Below are 21,979 nucleotides of genomic sequence, written 5' to 3'. Positions count from 1 at the left end.
ACATGCATTTGTTGATACTAGAGGAGCTGTGTAATTAAGACTGATACATTTCATAGAATGTAAATTATATCTCAATTAAAAATTGAATGCATGAAATAATTTTTTATAATGTGTTGCAGTTGACATGGGTAACGTTATGGAAATAGTTTCATTCCTTCATCATTTTGTCTGCTAGCAACCTGGCCTTCATAACCCTTGTTATATCATCACTGGCAGGAAGATCTTCAGCATCCTTCTTGATCTTGGGCCATGTAGACATTATATTGCTCCTACTTTTCCAGCGTTTCATGCTTTCTCTTTTATCAAAAGTGGAAAAGCTGGTAGGATCTTTGCCAGAATGTTACAAAGGATATATTTTGGGGTGAGGAGATTTGAGGTGAATTTTGCTTCTTTTTCTTCTTCACTATATCATTTGCATTTACAACAAGGAGCATGTAGTTTTTTTTATTACTCTGAAACACAAAAGTTCATTTTGTCTTGGCCTGGAAAGTCCATTTATCCATGGGTACTACATAATCATTTGAAAACCGGGTTTTATTCCACAGTTAGTAACACATTTCCTTCCAAGCAGCAGGATCGGTGGGTGGTTCTTTAGTAGTCGTGGGTCCCGATAAAGGGCTAACTTTATGCCTCGTCTGTCTCCACCATGCTGCTCCTGTTAAGTCTCTCTGTGGTCTGGGACACACAAAGTGACTGGGGTCTGTTGGAGGTGGTCTGCCCCTCTCATCTGCCTGCTTCTCCCTGTACGCAGATTCTTACCTGACCCTCGATGAGCCGATGAATAACATCACCACGTCCCTGGGGCAGACAGCTGAACTGCACTGCAAAGTCTCGGGGAATCCGCCTCCCACCATCCGCTGGTTCAAAAATGATGCCCCTGTGGTCCAGGAGCCCCGGAGGATCTCCTTTCGGGCAACCAACTATGGCTCTCGACTGCGGATTAGAAACCTTGACACCACAGACACAGGCTACTTCCAGTGTGTGGCGACAAATGGCAAGAAGGTGGTTTCTACCACCGGAGTCTTGTTTGTCAAGTTCGGTAAGCAGCTTCCTATCGGGGATGACCTTTAACTCTCAGCCTCCATAGGGGTGAGGAGGGATGGAAAAATGAGCATGTACTGGGTGTGCCCAGCAACACAGAAGCTGGAACACTTGTACCCATTTTAGAAATAAATAAACCAGCAGTTAAGTACCACGTTCAAGGTCACCTAGCCAGTAAACAGCAGAGCAAGAGCAGGGTCCAAATCGCTCTAACCTCCGCTGCAATTCTAAATCACCACACCAGTGAATTCTTCTCAACAAGGATGTTTCTTGTCCAGAGAAGTTAGGAAGATTTCCAGCACACGTGCCCCTTTTTGATCCAGCTGGTATCAAAGACCCCTGCCTGTGGTTGCATCAGTGTCCTTGTGCTCATTCAGCCTCCCACTGAAACTCCCTGCATCTCATAATAATGCCTACTCTGTTGACTCATTTTTCAACCCTGGTCTTAGCATTTTTCAGACTCTAAACCGTGGGATAATCTCATTCGTATGTTTTTTCCTAGAGGTGGCTGGGGGAGCTGGAGCAAAATAATAAATTCCAGAAAAATAAATATCACCTTGGGGTGGTTGAGAACCTTACATTGTAATGGTTTGACTGTACTGAAGCTTACCTTCCAATAACCCAGGCTGACTGTTTTCTTTGTTTTTCTTTCATTTCTTCAGGCCCCCCTCCCACCGCAAGTCCAGGATCTTCGTAAGTACTTGCATCTTCTTTCGTGTCATTTTCAAGGGTTTCTGCCAAGGTTGCTAGGCCAAAGGCCGTTTTGTCCTCTGCTTGGGTCAAAACACTGTGTTCCCAGATTTCATTCCATTTTGCCCTGCCCTCATTCCATTTTGCTTTTTCTTTGATATGAAGATTCACAGGAGACCAGCACTGGCAGTAATCTCAATTGTGGTAATGTTGATTCTGAACAATCAAAGCAAAGAATCTACTTACATGTATTATTTTCAAATTAAACTAACATTTAGTTACAATGGATTTGGTAAAATCAAACCAAAAAGTGAAACAGTGCTGGCTTAGGAACCTATACTGTAGCCTTTGCCTCAAAGGGTCTGTACTTCATTCCTGATGCTTTACTTATTGAGCAGGTCATCTGCTAGGTGATCACTTTATTCTTATTCCCTTTAAAGAACTCAGAGGCAGAAGTTTTGACTTGCCGAGGAAAAGAAAGCCCTCTGTCTGGATGAGAGTTATGTTTGTTTCATTTTGAGTCTCAAAATCCAGTTTCTTTCACTGACCCTATTGTTAATGCAGTTTTCCTTTTCTGTTTGAGGTAATCTCTTCTTTCATTCTAGGAGCATTCACTTGGGTCATTTTTCTTTGTGTATATTTTTATTTGGGCAGGGGTTGGGGATGACCTGCTTATTAAAATCCTTGCTCTGCAAGAAAATGTATTTCATATTCTGTGGATTTCTTAAGTAAAACTCACTGGGCTCTGCCATGAGAGCATCCAAATGCCTGACCTAGACTAAACCAATGGCAAATACAACAACCGCTTAATTTGCTCTAATCCCCTCTGTGCCTCTTAATTACAGTGTGGGATATTTTAATATATTTGTGTGTGCCTGGAGGTCCAATGGCCCACAATCCCATTAATAAAACAGGTAATGGGTAAAAATAAACACTGGCTTTCAGCCACACTGTTCTGCTATTTCATCAGCCAGTTAAAGGGGACTGTTAAAAAGTCTTTAAAATTACTCATGTGCTAATTGCATTCTACTTACCCAGGTAGAAAATGTTGATTGATCTTAAAGCAGGTCAGAAGTGTGGTCACTCTGCCTTGCATTTCTTGAAGTTAATCTTTTTTTTAAATGAACTCGCTTATTTGTTGATACATGGAATCCTTTTGAAGTCTTATTTAAACAAAGATGAAAACTTTTGTTACCGGCTGTAAAAATGGTTCCCACTCTGGTACCTTGTTTGTTCCTGTTAATCTGAGTTTCAAATGCAGCTGATAATCTCTGTCCTAGGTTGATTAATGTGGTTCACTAATCTGCCTTTGTTTTTAAACACTGGGCTGTTGATTTTCTACCTGTTGTATTTGTATCAGAGTTCCTTTTTTTAGTATCAAAAGTATTTTTAAACCTTTTTATGTCTTTGCTTCTTGAAGTTTTCATTCTTTCTTTGCTACTGCCTTTCTGATGAACCCAGTCTATTTTCTCATGATTTTTAACTTCTTACAAAGATAGGACACCACTTTTGTGAGCTGATATCTATGGAAAGGTTATTGAAGTTCCTTAAAGATTCTCAGTGATAGCTCAAAGTATCCTTTGATGTCAGGCACTCTGTTTTATGTGAGCTGTTCATTTATCTATCATGTTAGTCTGCGGTAACATGAACTGTACAGTTGCCATGTTTGCTTGAAGGGAGCTACAATAAAATACAATCAAAGTTGGAAATCCCACAGGGCCTTCTGCAGCTCAATTTTCATCCCCATTTTGGCATTGCTGGTTGGCATTTTGGTACCCTTTTCTTTCATTCCCTTAGAAACTGGCAGTAGAGCCTGCTTTTTTCTCCTTTCTCAGTTGCCACCACTTACCCTATCTCCAAGAGTTCCTCTCTTCATAAGACTAACTCCCAAATGGAATGCTAGTCCCCTTCCCTATCCTCAACAAGATGCCAAACCTCCCTACAAGGGGACAGGCAGAATGCAACAAAATCATAGCCATGGGGGATATCACCACACAGGAGCGCTCTGAAAGCCTTTTGTCAGACCTCACAGTCTTTTCCCAAGGCAGGAGTGAAGTGTGGTTATAAGAGTGTTCTTGTCGCTTGAAGGTGGCACCATAAGAGTTACTGCAAGGAAATCAAATGCAAGTGCATGACACACCCTGATGTTTGGAGCAGTGAGATGTATTAGATGTATGTAACCTGGCGAGGGCTGGGCACCAGTTGAGGCCACAGCACATCCCTAGACGGGGACAGGCTTGTAGGGCCCTTGGGATTATGGCTCAGAAAGACAAAGCATGTGAGGCACTTGCCACTCCCCCTAGGGACTGCATCAGGTCTTCACATGAAGCTTCCAGGATAGCATTTTAGGTTGTAGTAAGAGCAAGTTTGAAACGTTGGTTTGGCTTCTGTTCATAGCTGCGGGCTAGCTTTCTTCTGTCATTGCTGGGTCCTGGCCCGCCTCTAACAATTATCGGAGCCTGGGGCATAAATGCAAGTGGAGGCCCACATACCACATGTCTACATATTTAAATGTTGTAAATCAAGCTAGCAAACTGTTCAGTGAAATCTGTTCTGTCCTCCCACGTTGACAAATATACTTTCATAATGACCAAATTTAAAAATACATGCAAAATTTGTATGACTAGAAGCCAGGAACTGTCAAAACTAACCACTTTAATGATTCTTCTTCATGTCTACATGTTCTGTTCATGAGCCAGAGATGATATAAGTAATTCATAGATTGTTATGTATTAGTTCCATTAAAACTTCTTTTATTGCCTTCATTTCAGCAAAATGAATACCTATGTTGTTTTCCATGGGATTTTCAAATAGTGTGTATTCTTTTGACATTCTTTGGCTTGTAGATGCATCACCCCATTTTCCGCTTTGATATTCTCACAGCATTCTCCCTTTGTGTGCGTCACTAAATTTCCTCTTTCATAAAGATACCGGTCATATTGTATTTGGGCCCATCCCAGTGACCCTGTTTTAACTCGGGTACAGGGTAACAACTGACCTCTGTAATCGAGTTACCCTATTTCCAAATATGACCACGTTCTGAGCTACTGGACATTAGGACTTCAACATGTTAATTTCGTGGGGGCAGAAATGATTCAACTTATAATGCTTAATATTAAAAAATTTATCTCAACCATGTGAAACTCTTGCAAATATTACCCTTATTTGTGAGAACTTTTCAGAAGCAATAATTGAAATACATGAAAATGAATGCTTGGTTATATTTGGAATGATAGTTTATTGTATGAGAGTCTATTGTATTCAAACTGAAAAGAAGTTGACAAGTTGATTGATTTGTCTCTTACTGCAGTGCTTTTGCCACTGCAAGCTTTCCTATGCTCCAAGCCATGTCCATCACTCCCCCTGGCAATGACACAAACCTTCACAGGATAGAATCACAGTTGTCTTCTGTTTCAAAGACAAAGGATGAGAGATGCAGAGAAGCGATCCCTGGGACTGGAGCAGTGTTAAATCATGGACATGGATGTTTAAGGTTTGGGTCACTGAGCCAGCACTCAGTGGCACAACCGTAGAAGCAGAGAATCCCCTGTGTACTCTACTCTCATTCACTTTATTTTCTGTGTATTTTTGGTACGTGGGCCCAGGACAGGGGCCTTCTTTTTTTACTGTTTTTAATAACAGTTTTACTGAGATATACTTCATATACCATAAAATTCACCTTTGTAAAGTGTTTCTAGTATATTCAGTGTTGTATAACTTTCACTATTACCTTATTTTAAAACATTTTCATCACTTCATAAAGAATCTTCTCCTCTGATAACCTCTCCTCTACTTTCTGTCTCTTTGGATTTACCTGTTTTGGGTATATCATGTAAATAGAATCATACGGTATTTGTCCTTTTGTGTCTGGCTTCTTTCACTTAGTATAATGGTTTCAAGCTTTGTCCACATTATAGCATATGTGGCTACTTCATCCTTTTTATGGCTGAATAGTATTCCATTGTATTCCGCATTTTCTTTATCCATTCGTTTATTGGTGGACTTTTGTATTACTGCCATCTTCACTTATTCTGAATAATGCTGCACTGTTGATGTACAAGTTTTTGTGGGGTGTGTGTTTTCTGTTTTCTTGAATGTCTACCTAGGAATGAAATTCCATGGATATATGGTTATTCTGTATTTAACTTTTTGAGGAACTACAAAATTGTTTCCCAAAGGGGCTGTGCCATTTTACACTCCTGTAAGGAATGTATGAGGGTTACAACTTCTCCTATTTTCCTTTCATTTATTTTTAATTATTATGACCATCCTAGTGGATGTGAAGTTGTGATTTTGTTCAATTGTAATTTTAATTTGCATTTTCCTAATGCCTAATGATGTTGAACATCTTTTCATATGGTCATTAGGTACTTGTACATCTTCTTTGGAGAAATGTCTGTTTGAATCCTTTGTCTATTTTTAAATTGGTTTTGTGTGTATGTGTCTTTTTATTCTTTAGTTTTAAGAGTTATTCACATATTTTGGATACTGTACTCTTATCAGATATATGACTTGCAAGTATTTTCTCCCACTCTGTGGGAGAAAAATATTCATTTTCTTAATAATGTCCTTTGAAACAAAAAGGTTTTTCATTTTGATGAAGTGCAATTTATTGTTATTTTTTGGTTGGCTATTTGTGCCTTTGAGAAACCATTGCCTGAAACAAGGTCACAAAGGTTTACTCCTATCTTTCCTTCTTACTTTTATAATTTTAGTTCTTTTGTTTAGGCTTTTGGTCCATGTTGAGTTAAATTTTGCCTGTGATGTGAGGTAGGAAATCCAGATTCATTCTTTCGCACATGGAAATCCAGTCTTCCTAACACAGTGTGTGGAAAAGACTATTCTTTACCTATTGTCTTGGCACTCTGTGAAGAACCAATTAACTATAAATGTATGTGTTTGTTTCTGGACTCTCAATTCTGCTCCACCCATCTATGTGAGTTTCCTTGGGCCGGGTCCCCACACAGTCCTGATTGCTGTAGTTTGTAGTAAGTTTTGAAATCAGGAAATGTGAGTCTTCACTTTCAGTCAGTGTTCTACTGAAAAAAACAGAGCCAGTAAAATATTATAAGTATGTATAAGTGAAGAGATTTATTTTGAAGAATTGGCTTACATGATTGTGTGGGCTAGCTAGCCAAGTCTGAAATCCACAGGATAGAGTGTCAGGAGGGGCAGGCTAGACACTCCTCACCAGGTACTCATGCTGCTGTCCACAGGTAGAATTTCATCTTCATCAAGAAAACCTTAATTCTGCACTAAAAGCCTTTCAACTGATTGACTCAAACTCACTCATTTATTGAGGATGATTTCCTACAGTTAGCTGACTACAGATGTTAATCACATCTAAAAAGTATTTTCACAGCTGCAACTGGACAAGTGTTTGAAAAACTGGGAACTATACCTTGCCAAGTTGACGCATAAAGCTGATCATTCCACCTCCAAAATTATTCTTTTTAAAGACTTTTTTTCACCTATTCTGAGTTTCCTTTTATTTCCATATGAATTTTAGGGGCAGCTTGTTAATCTGTGCCAAGAGGCCAGCCAGGTTTTTTATATGAATGGCATTGGCTCTATTGATGAACTTGGAGAGTGTTGCCATCCAAACATTAAATCTTCCAGTGCATGAATATGAGATGTCTTTCTATTTAATTTCTTTCAATTATGTTTCATAGGTTTCAGTGTATAATTTTACTCCTTTATGTTAAATTTATTCCTAAATATTTTATTATTTTTCTTGCTATTGTATATGAAGTTGTTTTCTTAATTTTCAGATTATTCACTGCTACTCTATAGAGACACAACTGATTTTTGTATGTCAGTTTTATGTCTTTGCTAAGTCATGTCCAATTCTTTGTGACCCCAAGGACTCTAGTAGCCTATCAGGCTTCTCAGTCCATGTGATTTCCCAGGCAAGAATATTGGAGTGGGTTTGCTGTTTCCTTCTCCAATTTAATTTTATACCCTTGCTAAACTCATTTATTAGCTCTGCATGTATGTGTGTGAATGAAATTTGCTCAGTTGTGTCCAACTCTGTGACCTCATGGACTGTGGCCTGCCAGGCTCCTCTGTGCATGGAATTTTCCAGGCCAGAATACTGCAGTGGGTAGCTGTTCCCTTCTCCAGGGATCCAACCCAGGTCTGCTGCATTGCAGGTGGATTCTTTACCATCTGAGCCACCAGGGAAGCTCAATATATGCATGTGTGTATGTGTGTGTATATATGTAGCTGGTAGTTTAGTTGTTAAGTCATGTTTGACTCCTGTGACCCCATAGACTGTAGCCTGCCAGACTCCTCTGTCCATGGGATTTCCCAAGCAAGCATAATGGAGTGGGTTGCCATTCCTATTCCTTAGTATTTTCTATCATATGATCATGTTATCTACAAATAGAAACCACTTTACTTCTTTCTTTTCAATATATGTGCTTTTTATTTCTGGTCTAGAGCCTCCTGTACAGTGTTAAATAGAAGTAGTGAGAACAGACATTGTCTTTTCCCTGATCTTAAGGGAAAAACTTTATGATGCTAGCAGTTGTTTTTTTGCAGATACCCTTTAGTTCTGTCCTATTCCTACTTTGTTGAATATTTTTTACTATAAAAGGGTGTTACTTCTGCTGCTGCTAAGTCACTTCAGTTGTGTCCGACTCTGTGTGACCCCATAGACAGCAGCCCACCAGGCTCCCCCGTCCCTGGGATTCTCCAGGCAAGAACACTGGAGTGGGTTGCCATTTCCTTCTCCAATGCGTGAAAGTGAAAAGTGAAAATGAAGTCGCTCAGTCGTGTCCGACTCTTAGCGACCCCATGGACTGCAGCCTCCTAGGCTCCTCTGTCCATGGGATTTTATTTTGTCAAATGTTTTTCTGTGTCTATTGAGATGATCATGATTTTTTGGTCCTTTATTATATGTTGGTGTGGTATACTATGTTGATTAATTTTTAATATTAAACCAAGCTTAAAATTCCTGGGCTCACCTGATAGCTGAGCTGATAAAGAATCTGCCTTCAATGCAGAAGACCTGGGTTTGATTCCTGGGTCGGGAAGATCCGCTGGAGAAGCAATAGGCTATCCGCCTCAGTGTTCTTGGGCTTCCCTTGTGGCTCAGCTGGTAAATAATCCACCTGCAATGTGGGAGACCTGGGTTGGATACCTGGGTTGGATCCTGGGTTGGGAAGATCCCCTGGAGAAGAGAATGGCTACCTACTCTAGTATTCTAGCCTGGAGAATTCCATGGACTGTATAGTCCATGGAGTCGCAGAGTCGGACATGACTGAGAGGCTTTCACTATATTCCTGAAATAATTTCCACTTGGTCATGATGTATAATGCCTTTTTGGTGGTGGTGGTTTAGTTGCCAAGTTGTGTCCAGCTCTTGCGACCCCATGGATTGTAGCCCACCAGGCTCCTCTGTCCATGGGATTCTCCAGGCAAGAATACTGGAGTAGGTTGCCATTTCCTTCTCCAGGGGATCTTCCTGACCCAGGAATTGAACCCGGGTCTCCTGCATTGCAGGCAGATGATTTACATATGTTGCTGAATTTAGTTCACTAGTGTGTGTTTTTGAGGGGGAGTTTTGCATCTGTGTTTATAAAAGGTATTGCTCTGTAGTTTTCTTTGTGTGTAATGTCTTTGTTTAATTCTGATGTCAGGATAATACTGACCTCTTAAAATGATTTGGGGAGTAGTCTCTTCTATTTTTGAGGAAGGGTTTGTGAAAATTCTTCTTTGAATGTTTCAAAATGTTTAAAATTCACCAGTAAAGCTATTTGGGCCTGAACTGTTCTTTGTGGGAAGTTTCAAAATTAGTGATTCAACTTCTTCACTTGTTATAGATCTCTTCAGGCTTTCTGTTTATGAGTCAAGTTTTGTGTCTTTTTAGGAATTTGTCCATTTCGTCTAGATTTTCTAAGTTGCTGATGTATAGTTGTTAAGAGTTTACCTTATGATTTTTTAAATGTCTATAATATCAGTTGTGATGTTTCTTCTTTCATATCTGATTTTAGTAACTTGTATTTTTTTTTTTCTTGGTAAAACTAGCTAGTCTAACTAAAGATTTGTCAATTTTGTCAGTCTTTTCAAAGAACTTACCATTTTTTGAAAACTGAGCGTTTAATTAATGTATTGTGGTAATTCTAGAAATCAGATCACTTCCTTTCTGATGTTGCTGTGTTTTGTTGTTCCTGTTTGTTTAGTGACTTTTCTGGAATAATTCTAAATAGTCTATATTCCCTATCATATATGCTACTGGAGTCTATGCTCAGCTCAGAGATCAGCTAACAATTGGACAGAAATTACTTTAAACCAGTAAGTCTCCCACCCTTTGCTGAAGGGTTCCATGTATGTTTTGGAGGAATCCCCTTAGCACTCCAGTTTATAATTCTATCTTTGCTTTCATTTCCTGCTTGAGCATGACCTCAAAGTTAGCCAGAAGTGAGAGATTAAGGCTTTCTCGGATCTTTCCTACGTATGCACACAGCCCCTCACATGACCTCATGTGAGTGCATCCTTCCACATCCTCAGAAGTATGTCAGAGGTTTTCAAAGTCGCCTATGACTGTCTCATTCCTTAGATCCTCCCTTTGAGAGCTTTTGAGCTTTTTTTTGGCCAGGCTCCGTTTTTCCCCAGCTGATACTGTTAGCCCAGGCAACTATGAGGTTGTTGTTTTTTTTTTTTTAAACAAATGTCCTGGGGCTAAGGCTTTTCCCACCCAGAAGCTCCAAGTCCAATTAAAAAAAAAAATCAAGCCCTGTGAATGGGGCTTTTCCAGAGTCCTGCTCAACAGGTGAAATCATGCCAGTTCTCTGCAGACAGGATTTTGAGGCCCTGCAACCCTCTTTGCCTCCTCCAGTGAGCGCTCTGCTGCTGGCTTTCATAGCTGCCAGTTTTCAAGGTTACTGCCAAACTCAGGAGGGGCAGATGAGAATAGGGCAAGTTGAAATTCCATAGGACTCTGATCTTTTCTTGAATAAATTCTCAGAGTGTTGCAAGACTTTGGCCAATTTCCAGAATTCTGAAAAGGATGATTTTCACATTTTTTCCCCAGTATTGCTGCTTTTATGGATGTACAGATTTTTAGAGGTCCTTTGTCTGTCATTCCATATTCCCCACCTCCACCAGGGCATGTTGTTGATGTCTACAGACACTGCAGGTTTGGTACTATCTTAGGAGGCCTCTGAGGCCCCAGAGTATTGTTCCATATGATGACAGCTTCCCTTTGTTGAATTTCTTCCCCCAAATAAGGCAATGGTTGGGACTTCTCACATATATCACCTCTCTGTTCCAAAACAGCTCTCCAGGGAAGATGTTTTGATCCCTGTATTAGTTAACAGGCTCACAAAAGCTAAATGGCTTTAACTGGACCTAGTTCATATTCAACTTCTTCAGTTTTAATCTTTAGGGATTATTAAATTGATGGATTGGACCCTGTGAGAACTGGGGAGTCCCAATACTACATCACTCACGTTTGCCTAGGCCTCCTGGTATATCTCTTGAGAAATACACCTCCTGGTATATTTCTAACAGGCAAACAGATCCAGTACAGCAAATACTAAGCCTCAGTTCAGTCCAACAAATACTTATCAATCACCTACGAAATGCCAAGCTTTTGGCCAAACTCTGTGGAAACTACAGAGACTAATCTTTGCCCTCCAACTGCTGACCCAGTGTGCTGGGGCCTGAAAGAACAGGCCTTTCACTTCATCAGCAAGTGCTTCTGACCCTCCACCTCCTCTTTTTCATCTCCCCTGTGACCCTCCTCTCTACCACTCTCCTATTTGAAATTCTGTAACCACCTTAGCACTGCTTTACCTTCTTCCACCCTTGTCTCCTATAAGCAATTTCTCATTGCAGAAACCAGAGTGAGCTTTTAAAAATATTTTCTGCCCTCTTAGGCCCCTCACTCCCCTGGACTTCCCATTTGGAATAGATTTCTGACTCTTTGCCCTGATGTGTAAGACTCCCTGCCTCCCTCTGGCCTCCCACCACCATCATTCAACTCCAGCCACGCTGGTAGAGGTTCTGTTCCTTGGACTCTCCAGGCTTGTTTTGCAGGCCATAGGATTCCTGAGCTAGCCGTTCTCTCTGCTTGAAAGGCTTTGTTCTGAGATCTTAGCATGAGTTACTCTTTTCTTGTCATTTAGTGCCCACCTAAAATGTCACCTCCTCAGAAATAATCCCTGAATCTAAAGTAGCCCCAGGCACTTTCTATCCTATAACATGCTTCGTTGATATCAGAGTATGGTCACCACCTAACATTTTATTTTTTATGCCTTTATTTGTCTGCAAAATAAGTTTCATGAGGTCAGAGCATTATCTGCTTCATATATCATTCTATCCCAGTCCTAGAACATAGCCAACATTCAGTAAATATTCATTTAAAAAAAGGAGAATAGGGGGATGGGAGGAAGGGAGGGAGAAAGACAACATCTAACTTCCCTTGTGGCTCAGCTGGAAAAGAATCTGTCTGCAATGTGGGAGACCTAGGTTCAATGCCTGGGTTGGGAAGATGCCCTGGAGGAGGGAACGGCTACCCACTCCAGTATTCTGGCCTGGAGAATTCCATGGACTGTATAGTCCATGGGGTCACAAAGAATTGGACACCACTGAGTGACTTTCACTTGAGATGGCGATAATAGTACCTATCTTATAGAATTGTCATTGGCAGTGATGAGACTATGAATATGGAGTACTTAATACCTCATAGAATTCAGTAAGTATGCCTCCAATGAATGAAACAGTATTTGTTGACTGACTGACTGAACTATTCCACTGTCTTATGATACATGAAAAGTCCTGGCGTGGGGCCTGGTAGATAATTAAAGTTCAGTGATTTTAAGCCATATTTCTTTTCTTTCATCTTATGAGGTCTCCTGAAGAATCAGTCTGAGAAAGACCATGGTTAAGAAAAAGTATCTCATAGGCTTGTTGTAAAGGTAAAATATAAGGTGATGCCTATAATGTGGGTAGCACTGTGCCTGGCGCACATCAGGAGCTTCATAATGTTGACTGATGTTACCATCATAATCATCGCTGTTTTAGCAAAAAGGCTATGCCTTCTTTCCGGCTAGAGTCCTTCTGGACAACACATCTAGATGTGAACCCCAACCAGAGACCTTGAAGTCTCTATTTCCTTTCCTCTCATTGGCCTTTGGCTTTAGTCCCTTTTCTGCAGAAAGATAAAGTGACCAGCTTTTGATGAATTCTTTCCTTTTCTTATCTGCTTCCAAGTCTCAGCCACAGTGAAGAAGTGTAGCTGGGCGTTAGCCCAACCCAGGAAGTGATAATGTAATTTTCAATTCAAGATAAACTCAAGGATAACTTTCAACACAGCTACTCAGGCAGTTCAGGGGTGGAGGTGCCCTATAGAGAGGAGACGGGTAAGTCACTCAGCAGCTGGCCCAGAACACAGGGGGCCACAGCTCCAGTGAAGTAGCTGACCTCCATCTCTTCTTCAAACCCCTTGAGACTCAGTTCTCTGCAGAGAAGGGGCAGAGGGAGGGAATGTGGAGAGATTAGATAAGAAGGATTTACCAACCCCACTGGGAGATGGTTCCAAAAGTATAGAAGGTTGAGAAGCCAAGCTCTTACATCCCAATCCACCTCCATCACTCAGCAATTCCCACTGTATGAATAGGGTGTGGAAAGCTTCCAATTAGAACTATACTTGTGAATATTGGCAAAGTGTGTCGTGTGTGCAGAGCACATTTAAAAGGAGAAGAAGGAAGATAAGTCCTTGTTTTCGAGGAGCACGTGTTGTGCTATGAGGTTCTCAGTCTGTGTGTTAGTCATAAAATATCGCCACACCTAACACAGCACCTAGCACATAAGTTGGTGCTCATCGAATGTGTGTTAAATTGAACGTCTGTCCTGAAATCTTTTCTCCACATATAACAAAATTTTATTATTTGCTTAACACATTTTTATCAAGTTCCTTCTGTGTTCCAGGCTTCTGGTTCTTAGAAACTGTTTTTAAGTCATACAGTGAGTGCCAGACGGCAAAGCCAATCCAAAAACCCTCATTCAACATCATTTAAACTTTTCTTTCCAGTATTTATGAGCCCTAATATAAGCTTTCACTGTAAGTTTCAGAGCAAGTACTTTTCAAGAAATGGAGAACATTTCTACTCCAATTCTGGCTTTGAGTGAACAGAAAGCCCAGAGATATGAGAGTGTGATTTTGAGCACTGCTTCTCAATTGTAATTGCATAGAAGTCAGCCGAGCTGTTGCTAAAATGCAGATTCAAAGGTGTAGGTCTGGGGTGGAGCCTGAGGCTCTGCATTTCTAACAGGCTCCCAGCAGGTACAGGCTCTGGTGATGCTCGTCCACATACTTTGAGAAGCAAGGGTCTAGAGAAAAGGCACTTGTCAGGATTCTAGTCCTTTCTGTGCCATTCACTAGCCAGTGATCCTACACAGGATGCTTACCTTCTTTGGGCCTCAGTTTCTTTATTTTCAAACTGAAGAACTTGAGTTCAGTGTGATCTAAGAGTTCTTCTATATCATACTTTTATGACTCAATTTGTTATTTCCTTTAAGATCTTTTCAAGTTCTGAATTTCATGTAATTTACTCTTGGGTTCCCTTTCTCTTCTTTGAGGTGTTAATTGTTCTCTTTTATCTGTCCTGTGCATCCCTCCTGCCCATTCCAAGCATGGTGATATGTAGTTAGATCAATCAGTGAGAGTGATTTTGCAGAGAACTACCACATAGCAACCCTCCCCATCACCACTGCCAGGTTCTGCAGTTATGTGGTTTTGTGCCCTTCTGGATGAAGAGGAAATAACCATTCATTCTGCTGGTCAGTAGCAGGTTCTGCTCACCTCATGTTAAATAGAGCAACATTTTCCTTCCATATTTCTTTATGGGGCTCCTGAGCGTAGAGTACCTCTGTTTGAAATTAAGCAAAGGGATCACAGCAGGAGGTGGTATTGAAGACAGCCCTCTTTATGTAGATGTTTTTAAAGAACCATCCCCTGGCAGTCCAGTGATTGGGACTCTGTGATTCCACTGCAGGGGACATGGGTTCCATTCCCGGTTGGAGAACTAATTCTGGCCATGTGACCAAAACAAAACAAAAATTTAAAAATAATTTGTTTTGTTGTCTGACTGGCAGGCCCTGAAGGCTTATAGGAAAATAAGGACACTACTTTGCATGTGTGACTTGTGAATAGAGGTTCATTACTGATTTGTGCACTCATACAGTTTTATAAGAGTCTTCCCTGGTGTCTCAGTCAGTAAAGAGAGACCCTGGAGATGCGGGAGACCCGGTTCGATCCCTGGATTGGTAATATCCCCAGGAGAAGGACATGGCAACTCACTCAGTATTCTTGCCTGGGAAATTCCATGGACGGAGGAGTCTGGTGGGCTACAGTCCATGAGGTCACAAGAGTCAGACACAACTTAGTGACTAAACCACCACCACCCACAGCTTTACAAGAGAAACAACCGAATCTTACAACAAACACAAAAAATGAAATGTTATGAATAATCTTGACTATGCTAGAACATGGGAGATGCTACTCAAAGTGCAGTGACAAGTAGAAGCCGCAGCCATGCCTAGACTGGCAGGGCAAAAAGAAGATGTGGTTTTACCAGAACCCAAGTGTAGGGTCATCTGTGGAGGCTGAGATGGTGACAAGCCTGTCCTGTGGGCACTGAGGCCATGAGAAGGTTCTCCCATTGATTACCCAGGGCAGAAAGAAGGGGCGAAATAATTTGGCTTCTGCCCTCCTCCCTACTTTTAAACACCAGCCAGTGCCTCCCATCAGGGGAACTCTACCAGAAGTCAGCTGGCACAGGAAGCCTGTGACTAACAGCCTGCAGGGGCCGCCTCCTTGTGGATGCTGAGCTAAGCAGGGGAAGGGTGAGGAGTGAATTCATGGCCACACAGCACCTGAATTAATACCCCAGATTGATTTCCATGCCACTAGAAAGCTGGGGTAGAGGCAAGGTAGGAGGAAATTATGAGTCACAGAGAGCACATTCAAAGCTGCTATTCCTGCCAGGTCTTCAGGTGAAACCATCAGCAGACAGTTTAGATTGTAGAACTGGGACCTGAGACGGAGATCAGGACTGTAGTGGTAGTCACAATAGTCATTTTATCTAAGTCAATGGACAGAGTTTCACAGGGGGTAAAATTCCCAAGAGAGATTGTAGAAAGGAACAAGAATAAGAAGACCTCTTATGTCTGTATGACTGTAATCTTCAGAACATTTTTCTTATGTCTTTTGATCTTACAACTATCCAGTAGCTTTCACAGCATAGCCTGGCACTTTACCTTCCTAACTAGAAAAATAGAAACATTGATGATCATGTCTGTGTTCTTTCTTATCATAATTAGTTCTTTCAAACTGTGTAGAGAGTGCTCAGAGGTGCTCAGAGTCTAGATCTCAATATTTATTAACTCTTGGAGGCTAAAACAAGGACAGAAAGCTGCTAGAAATTTGCTTCTTGGGATTCTATAGACAGAATTTGCTAAACGTGGTGAACAGGAACTACGTGCTCTTCTGTGCCAGGCATGGGCCCTGCACGATGAGGACGGGCTCATGAATCCTTCAGGGTAGGCAGCATTAACTCCTCAGGCAGATTAAGTGACATGTCTTAGTCAGTCCAGGCTGCTATAGCAAAAAACTATAGACTGAGTGCTTTATGAACAACAGAAATTGGTTTCTTACAATTCTGGAGGCTGGAAGTCCAAGATCATGGTTGGGTTCCTATAAGAACTCTCTTCCAGATTTTAGACTTCTGTTTTCTCATTGTATCTTCATATGGTGGGAAGAGGGAAAGAGAGCTCTCTGGGGTCCCTTTTATAAAGGCGCTAAACCTATTTATGAGGGCTTCACCCTTATGACTTAATTACCTCTCACCTTCTTATACCATCATACTAGGTTTCAAAACATGAACCGACAAAGAATTAATCTCCAAAATATACAAGCAGCTCATGCAGCTCAATACCAGAAAAATAAACAACCTGATCAAAAAATGGGCAAAGAACTAAACAGACATTTCTCCAAAGAAAACATATAGATGGCTAACAAACATATGAAAAGATGCTCAACATCACTCATTATCCAAACCACAATGAGGTACCATCTCATGTCAGTCAGAATGGCTGCCATCAAAAAGTCTACAAACAATAAATGCTGGAGAGGGTGTGGAGGAAAGGGAACCCTCTTACACTGTTGGTGGGAGTGCAAACTAGTACAGCCACTATGGGGAAAGTATGGAGATTCTCTAAAAAATTGGAAATAGAACTGCCATACGACCCAGCCATCCCACTGCTGGGCATACACACCGAGGAAACCAGAATTGAAAGAGATACGTGTACCCCAATGTTCATCGCAGCACTGTTTGCAAAAGCTTAGGACATGAAAGCACACTAGATCTCCATCAGCAGACGAATGGATAAGAAAGCTGTGGTACATATACACAATGGAATATTACTCAGCTGTAGAAAAGAACACATTTGAGTCAATTCTAATGAGGTAGATGAAACTGGAGCCTATTATACAGAGTGAAGTAAATCAGAAAGAAAAACACAAACACAGTATATTAATGCATATATATGGAATTTAGGGAGATGGTAACCATGACCCTATATGTGAGACAGCAAAAGAGACACAGACTTTTGGACTCTGGAAAACGTGAGGGTGGGATGATTTGAGAGAATAGCATTGAAACATGTATATTACCATATGTGAAATAGATGACCAATCCAAGTTTGATGCATAAAGCAGGGCACTCAAAGCCAGTGCACTGGGACAACCCAGAGGGATGGAAAGGGGGTTCAGGATAGGGGGACACATGTATACCCATGGCTGATTCATTTCAATGTATGGAAAAAACCACCACAATATTGTAAAGTAATTAGCCACCAACTAAAATAATTTTTTTTTTAAAAAGAGAGAGAGAGAGAGAGAGAGACTCTATTAGCAAAGGGTGAAGCCTTGACCTGATCCAAGACACACAGACTCCAGGGCTCAGGCTTTAGCTAGTCAGCTACTTGCCTCCTCTGGGGGGAGAAGATCCATTGTTGAACTCTTACATTAGTTACCTAATGTGTTCAACTGCTGAAGGGACTCACAATACTTAGTTTATCCTCATGGAACAGTTTTATTACAGGCAAGGGATACAGTACAGCAACAGTAAGACATGGATATCAATGCAAGGGGTCCAGAGATCTCAGGTGCAAACTTTGTCTTACAGCTGATTGCAGAGAATACCCTTTGTCAGCAGGTCTCAAACCTCCACTGGCCTGCATGTGAAACATCTGGGTACCAAGAAGTCCAAAGTCAGCTCATCTTGGAGGCCATTTGTTAGTGAACTGATCACATAGACACATTCCAGCCACAGGACACATCTCAACTGATGAAACCCCAAGACTCCACTGAAACCAGGTGCAAATCATAAATCCAATTATTATTACTAAATGATGCTGACAGGCCAATATATCCTGCCCTAACCAAGTTGAACTCATGGTTACAAAATATTTATCTTTAGTAAATGCATTCCATAGTCACTGCCAGCAATTGGTAACATTAGAAGATTAGTCTGGGGTCAATTCAGGCCATGCTCTTGATTTTGCTTAGTGTGTAAGTCAGGAACCTCCTCCTAGAACTTGGACAATGGTCAAGTAACCTAAATGCAAATGCTTGCCATTGGGATGGGAAATATTCTATAGAGAATGGAAAAACTATCATTTCAGTTATCACAACATATGTTACTTCAACAGATGGTCTAGTATTTCCTTGCATGCATGCATGCTCGGTCACCTCAGTCATGTCTGACTCTTTGTGACGCCATGGACTGTAACCCAGCAGGCTTCTCTGTCCATGGGATTCTCCAGGCAAGAATACCAGAGTGGGTTGCCATTTCTTCCTCCAGGGGATATTCCTGACCCAGGGATCAAACCTGCCTCTCCTGTGTCTCCTACATTACAGGCAGGTTCTTTACCCACTGAACCACCACCAATTTCTAATGTCCCTACACTCTACTAGGTACTCTAAGATTGTACTGGGTAACCATTCTGTATGCTCACATAAAACCCACTTTTTCTCAAGGCCCTTAGAATATAATATGATGAGTGCTGTGATATTTACCCGTGTCTCTGGAACAATGTTGCCCACTAGAAACTTAATGAAAGTTATATATGCAATTTTGAACTTAATAGTACCCTAACCCTAACAGAAGCAGAAGATATTAAGAAGAGGTGGCAAGAATACACAGAAGAACTGTATAAAAAAGATCTTCATGACCCAGATAATCACGATGGTATGATAACTCACCTAGAGCCAGACATCATGGAATGTGAAGTCAAATGGGCCGTAGGAAGCGTCCCTACAAACAAAGCTAGTGGGGGTGATGGAATTCCAGTTGAGCTATTTCAAATCCTGAAAGATAATGCTGTGAAAGTGCTGCACGCAATATGCCAGCAAATTTGGAAAACTTAGCAATGGCCACAGGACTGGAAAAGGTCAGTTTTCATTCCAATCCCAAAGAAGGGCAATGCCAAAGGATGCTCAAACTATTGCACAATTGCACTCATCTCACATGCTAGTAAAGCAATGCTTAAAATTCTCCAAGCCAGGCTTCAGCAATACGTGAACCGTGAACTTCTAGATATTGAAGCTAGTTTTAGAAAAGGCAGAGGAACCAGAGATCAAATTGCCAACATCTACTGGATCATCGAAAAAGCAAGAGAGTTCCAGAAAAACACCTATTTCTGCTTTACGGACTATGCCAAAGCCTTTGACTGTGTGGATCACAATAAACTATGGAAAATTCTGAAAGAGATGGGAATACCAGACCACCTGACCTGCCTCTTGAGAAACCTGTATGCAGGTCAGGAAGCAATTGGACATGGAACAACAGACTGGTTCCAAATAGGAAAAGGAGTCCATCAAGGCTGTATATTGTCACCCTGCTTATTTAACTTATATGCAGAGTACATCATGAGAAACGCTGGACTGGGTGAAGCACAAGCTGGAATCAAGATTGCTGAGAGAAATATCAATAACCTCAGATATGCAGATGACACCACCCTTATGGCAGAAAGTGAAGAGGAACTAAAGAGCCTCTTGATGAAAGTGAAAGAGGAGAGTGAAAAAGTTGGCTTAAAGCTCAACATTCAGAAAACGAAGATCATGGCATCTAGTCCCATCACTTCATGGGAAATAGATGGGGAAACAGTGGACGCAGTGGCTGACTTTATTTTTCTGGGCTCCAAATTCACTGCAGATGGTGACTGCAGCCATGAAATTAAAAGATGCTTACTCCTTGGAAGGAAAGTTATGACCAACCTAAATAGCATATTCAAAAGCAGAGACGTTACTTTGCCAACAAAGATCCATCTAGTCAAGGCTATGGTTTTTCCAGTAGTCATGTATGGATGTGAGAGTTGGACTGTGAAGAAAGCTGAGCGCCAAAGAATTGATGCTTTTGAACTGTGGTGTTGGAGAAGACTCTTGAGAGTGCCTTGGACTGCAAGGAGATCCAACCAGTCCATTCTAAAGGAGATCAGTCCTGGGTGTTCACTGGAAGTACTGATGCTAAAGCTGAAACTCCAGTACTTTGGCCACCTCATGTGAAGAGTTGACTCACTGGAAAAGACTCTGATGCTGGGAGGGATTGAGGGCAGGAGGAGAAGGGGACAACAGAGGATGCGATGGCTGGATGGCATCACTGACTCGATGGGCATGAGTTTGAGTGAACTCCGGGAGTTGGTGATGGACAGGGAGGCCTGGCATGCTGCAATTCATGGAGTCACAAAGAGTCAGACACGACTGAGCGACTGAACTGAACTGAACTGAAATTTATAAATACCAACAAAGCATTCTTCTAATTTTTCTTCTAGTTTTTACAGTAAATTTATAAAACTCTGTCAATTATAATTAAAATCTTCTGCATATCAATTCATGTTAAATATATAAAAATCATGATTGTTGATTTGTTTTGTGAAGTCTCATTCACAACATGCATTCTCATACCTGACCAGTTAGGTTGCGTGTGTACATGGTCATTCGGTCATGTCCAGCTCTTTGCAACCCCATGGACTCTAGCCTGCCAGGCTTCTCTGTTGTGGTATTTTCTAAGCAAGAATACAGGAGTGGGTTGCCATTTCCTACCCCAGGGGATCTTCCCCAACCAGGGATCGAATCTGCATCTCTTGGACTAGTTAGGTTACGGTACGCTCTTCCTTTCCTTGGAGCTGCAAGTTTAACATGTTCACATCCATTGCAACATCAATGAAAAATATAAATCATTCTGCCATTTTTTCTTTTTGTTTTTCATTATTGAGTATTTGGCAAGCATTCATTCTATTTCAAGGAAATGTGTAGTCAGAGTCAACAGCAAAGTATATCTTTGTTAAACTCTTCCATAATTCTGTCAACAAGCACTGGCAATGAACACAAGATCATGACATTGATTACCTTTGATTTCTTTCACCATTTCTGTAAACTGGCAATGATTCCATTTGCATGTATATATGAAACAATTTTAATAACTGTATGCATGGCGCTTTCATAGTGTCTGCTTAATAAAACTGAACGCAAATATTTTCAATATGTATTATACAGAACTAAGCAATAAAGAAACTATCAGTCTTGTTTTAAGATTCCACTGTCTAGATTTTTGACCTAACAGTTGGAATACCATTCATTGTGATAGAAACTAATTTTTTCATACCTAGGTGAAATTATTTGACGAATGTAAAAGATTAAAATCTACTCCAGGAGTTCCATTTTATGCGCTATGAATTGACATTTTCTTTGTGAATTTGGAAGTCATTTAAAGTAAAATACACCCAAAGTATTAATTGGCCAATTTCTTGTGTAACTTTCATCTCATCTAAAACAAAATATAAGTTCCTACAATTTTTCAACTTATGAATCAGTTGGTCTTTGACTTTGTTAAAGAAGTTTTACATTCTACAGTCTATCTATAACTAAAACAATAATTTCTATTACCATCTCTCCATCTCAAAGCAGTTTTACACTAGGTCTAAGTAACACATTCAGATTTGGTTAAAGTGTTTAAAAAAAAAAACAAAACCTTTATTTGTACAGCATTTAACTCTGATTTCAGATGGCCCATTTCATTGACTGTTGATAGGGACAAATTTTTAAATCAAAATCACTGTGTATTTGCTGAAAATGCATCATCAATATTGTCTACTTTATAATCTTTAACTCAGCACAATAAACAAACAACTTTTTGTTTGACTCTGCCCAACTGACATTCATCATGAAATTTGCAGCA

The 21,979-nt window shown here is 40.7% G+C and overlaps 1 protein-coding gene across 1 annotated transcript in view; it reads left to right on the top strand.

Annotated features, from left to right (window-relative positions):
• ROR1 (receptor tyrosine kinase like orphan receptor 1) overlaps nucleotides 1–21,979 on the top strand; it is a 469,844-nt gene that overhangs the window by 325,886 nt on the left and 121,979 nt on the right. Inside the window, exons 3-4 of the mRNA XM_019957322.2 lie at nucleotides 752–1,039; nucleotides 1,704–1,734. Coding sequence (XP_019812881.2) covers nucleotides 752–1,039; nucleotides 1,704–1,734 — 319 coding nt within the window. The remainder of the gene's footprint in view (nucleotides 1–751; nucleotides 1,040–1,703; nucleotides 1,735–21,979) is intronic.

The sequence above is a fragment of the Bos indicus genome, chromosome 3 (assembly GCF_029378745.1).
Source record: "Bos indicus isolate NIAB-ARS_2022 breed Sahiwal x Tharparkar chromosome 3, NIAB-ARS_B.indTharparkar_mat_pri_1.0, whole genome shotgun sequence".
Taxonomy (NCBI): Eukaryota; Metazoa; Chordata; class Mammalia; order Artiodactyla; family Bovidae; genus Bos; species Bos indicus.
Note: the sequence above shows the minus strand (reverse complement) of the source record. Positions and strands in the feature narration are given on the sequence as shown.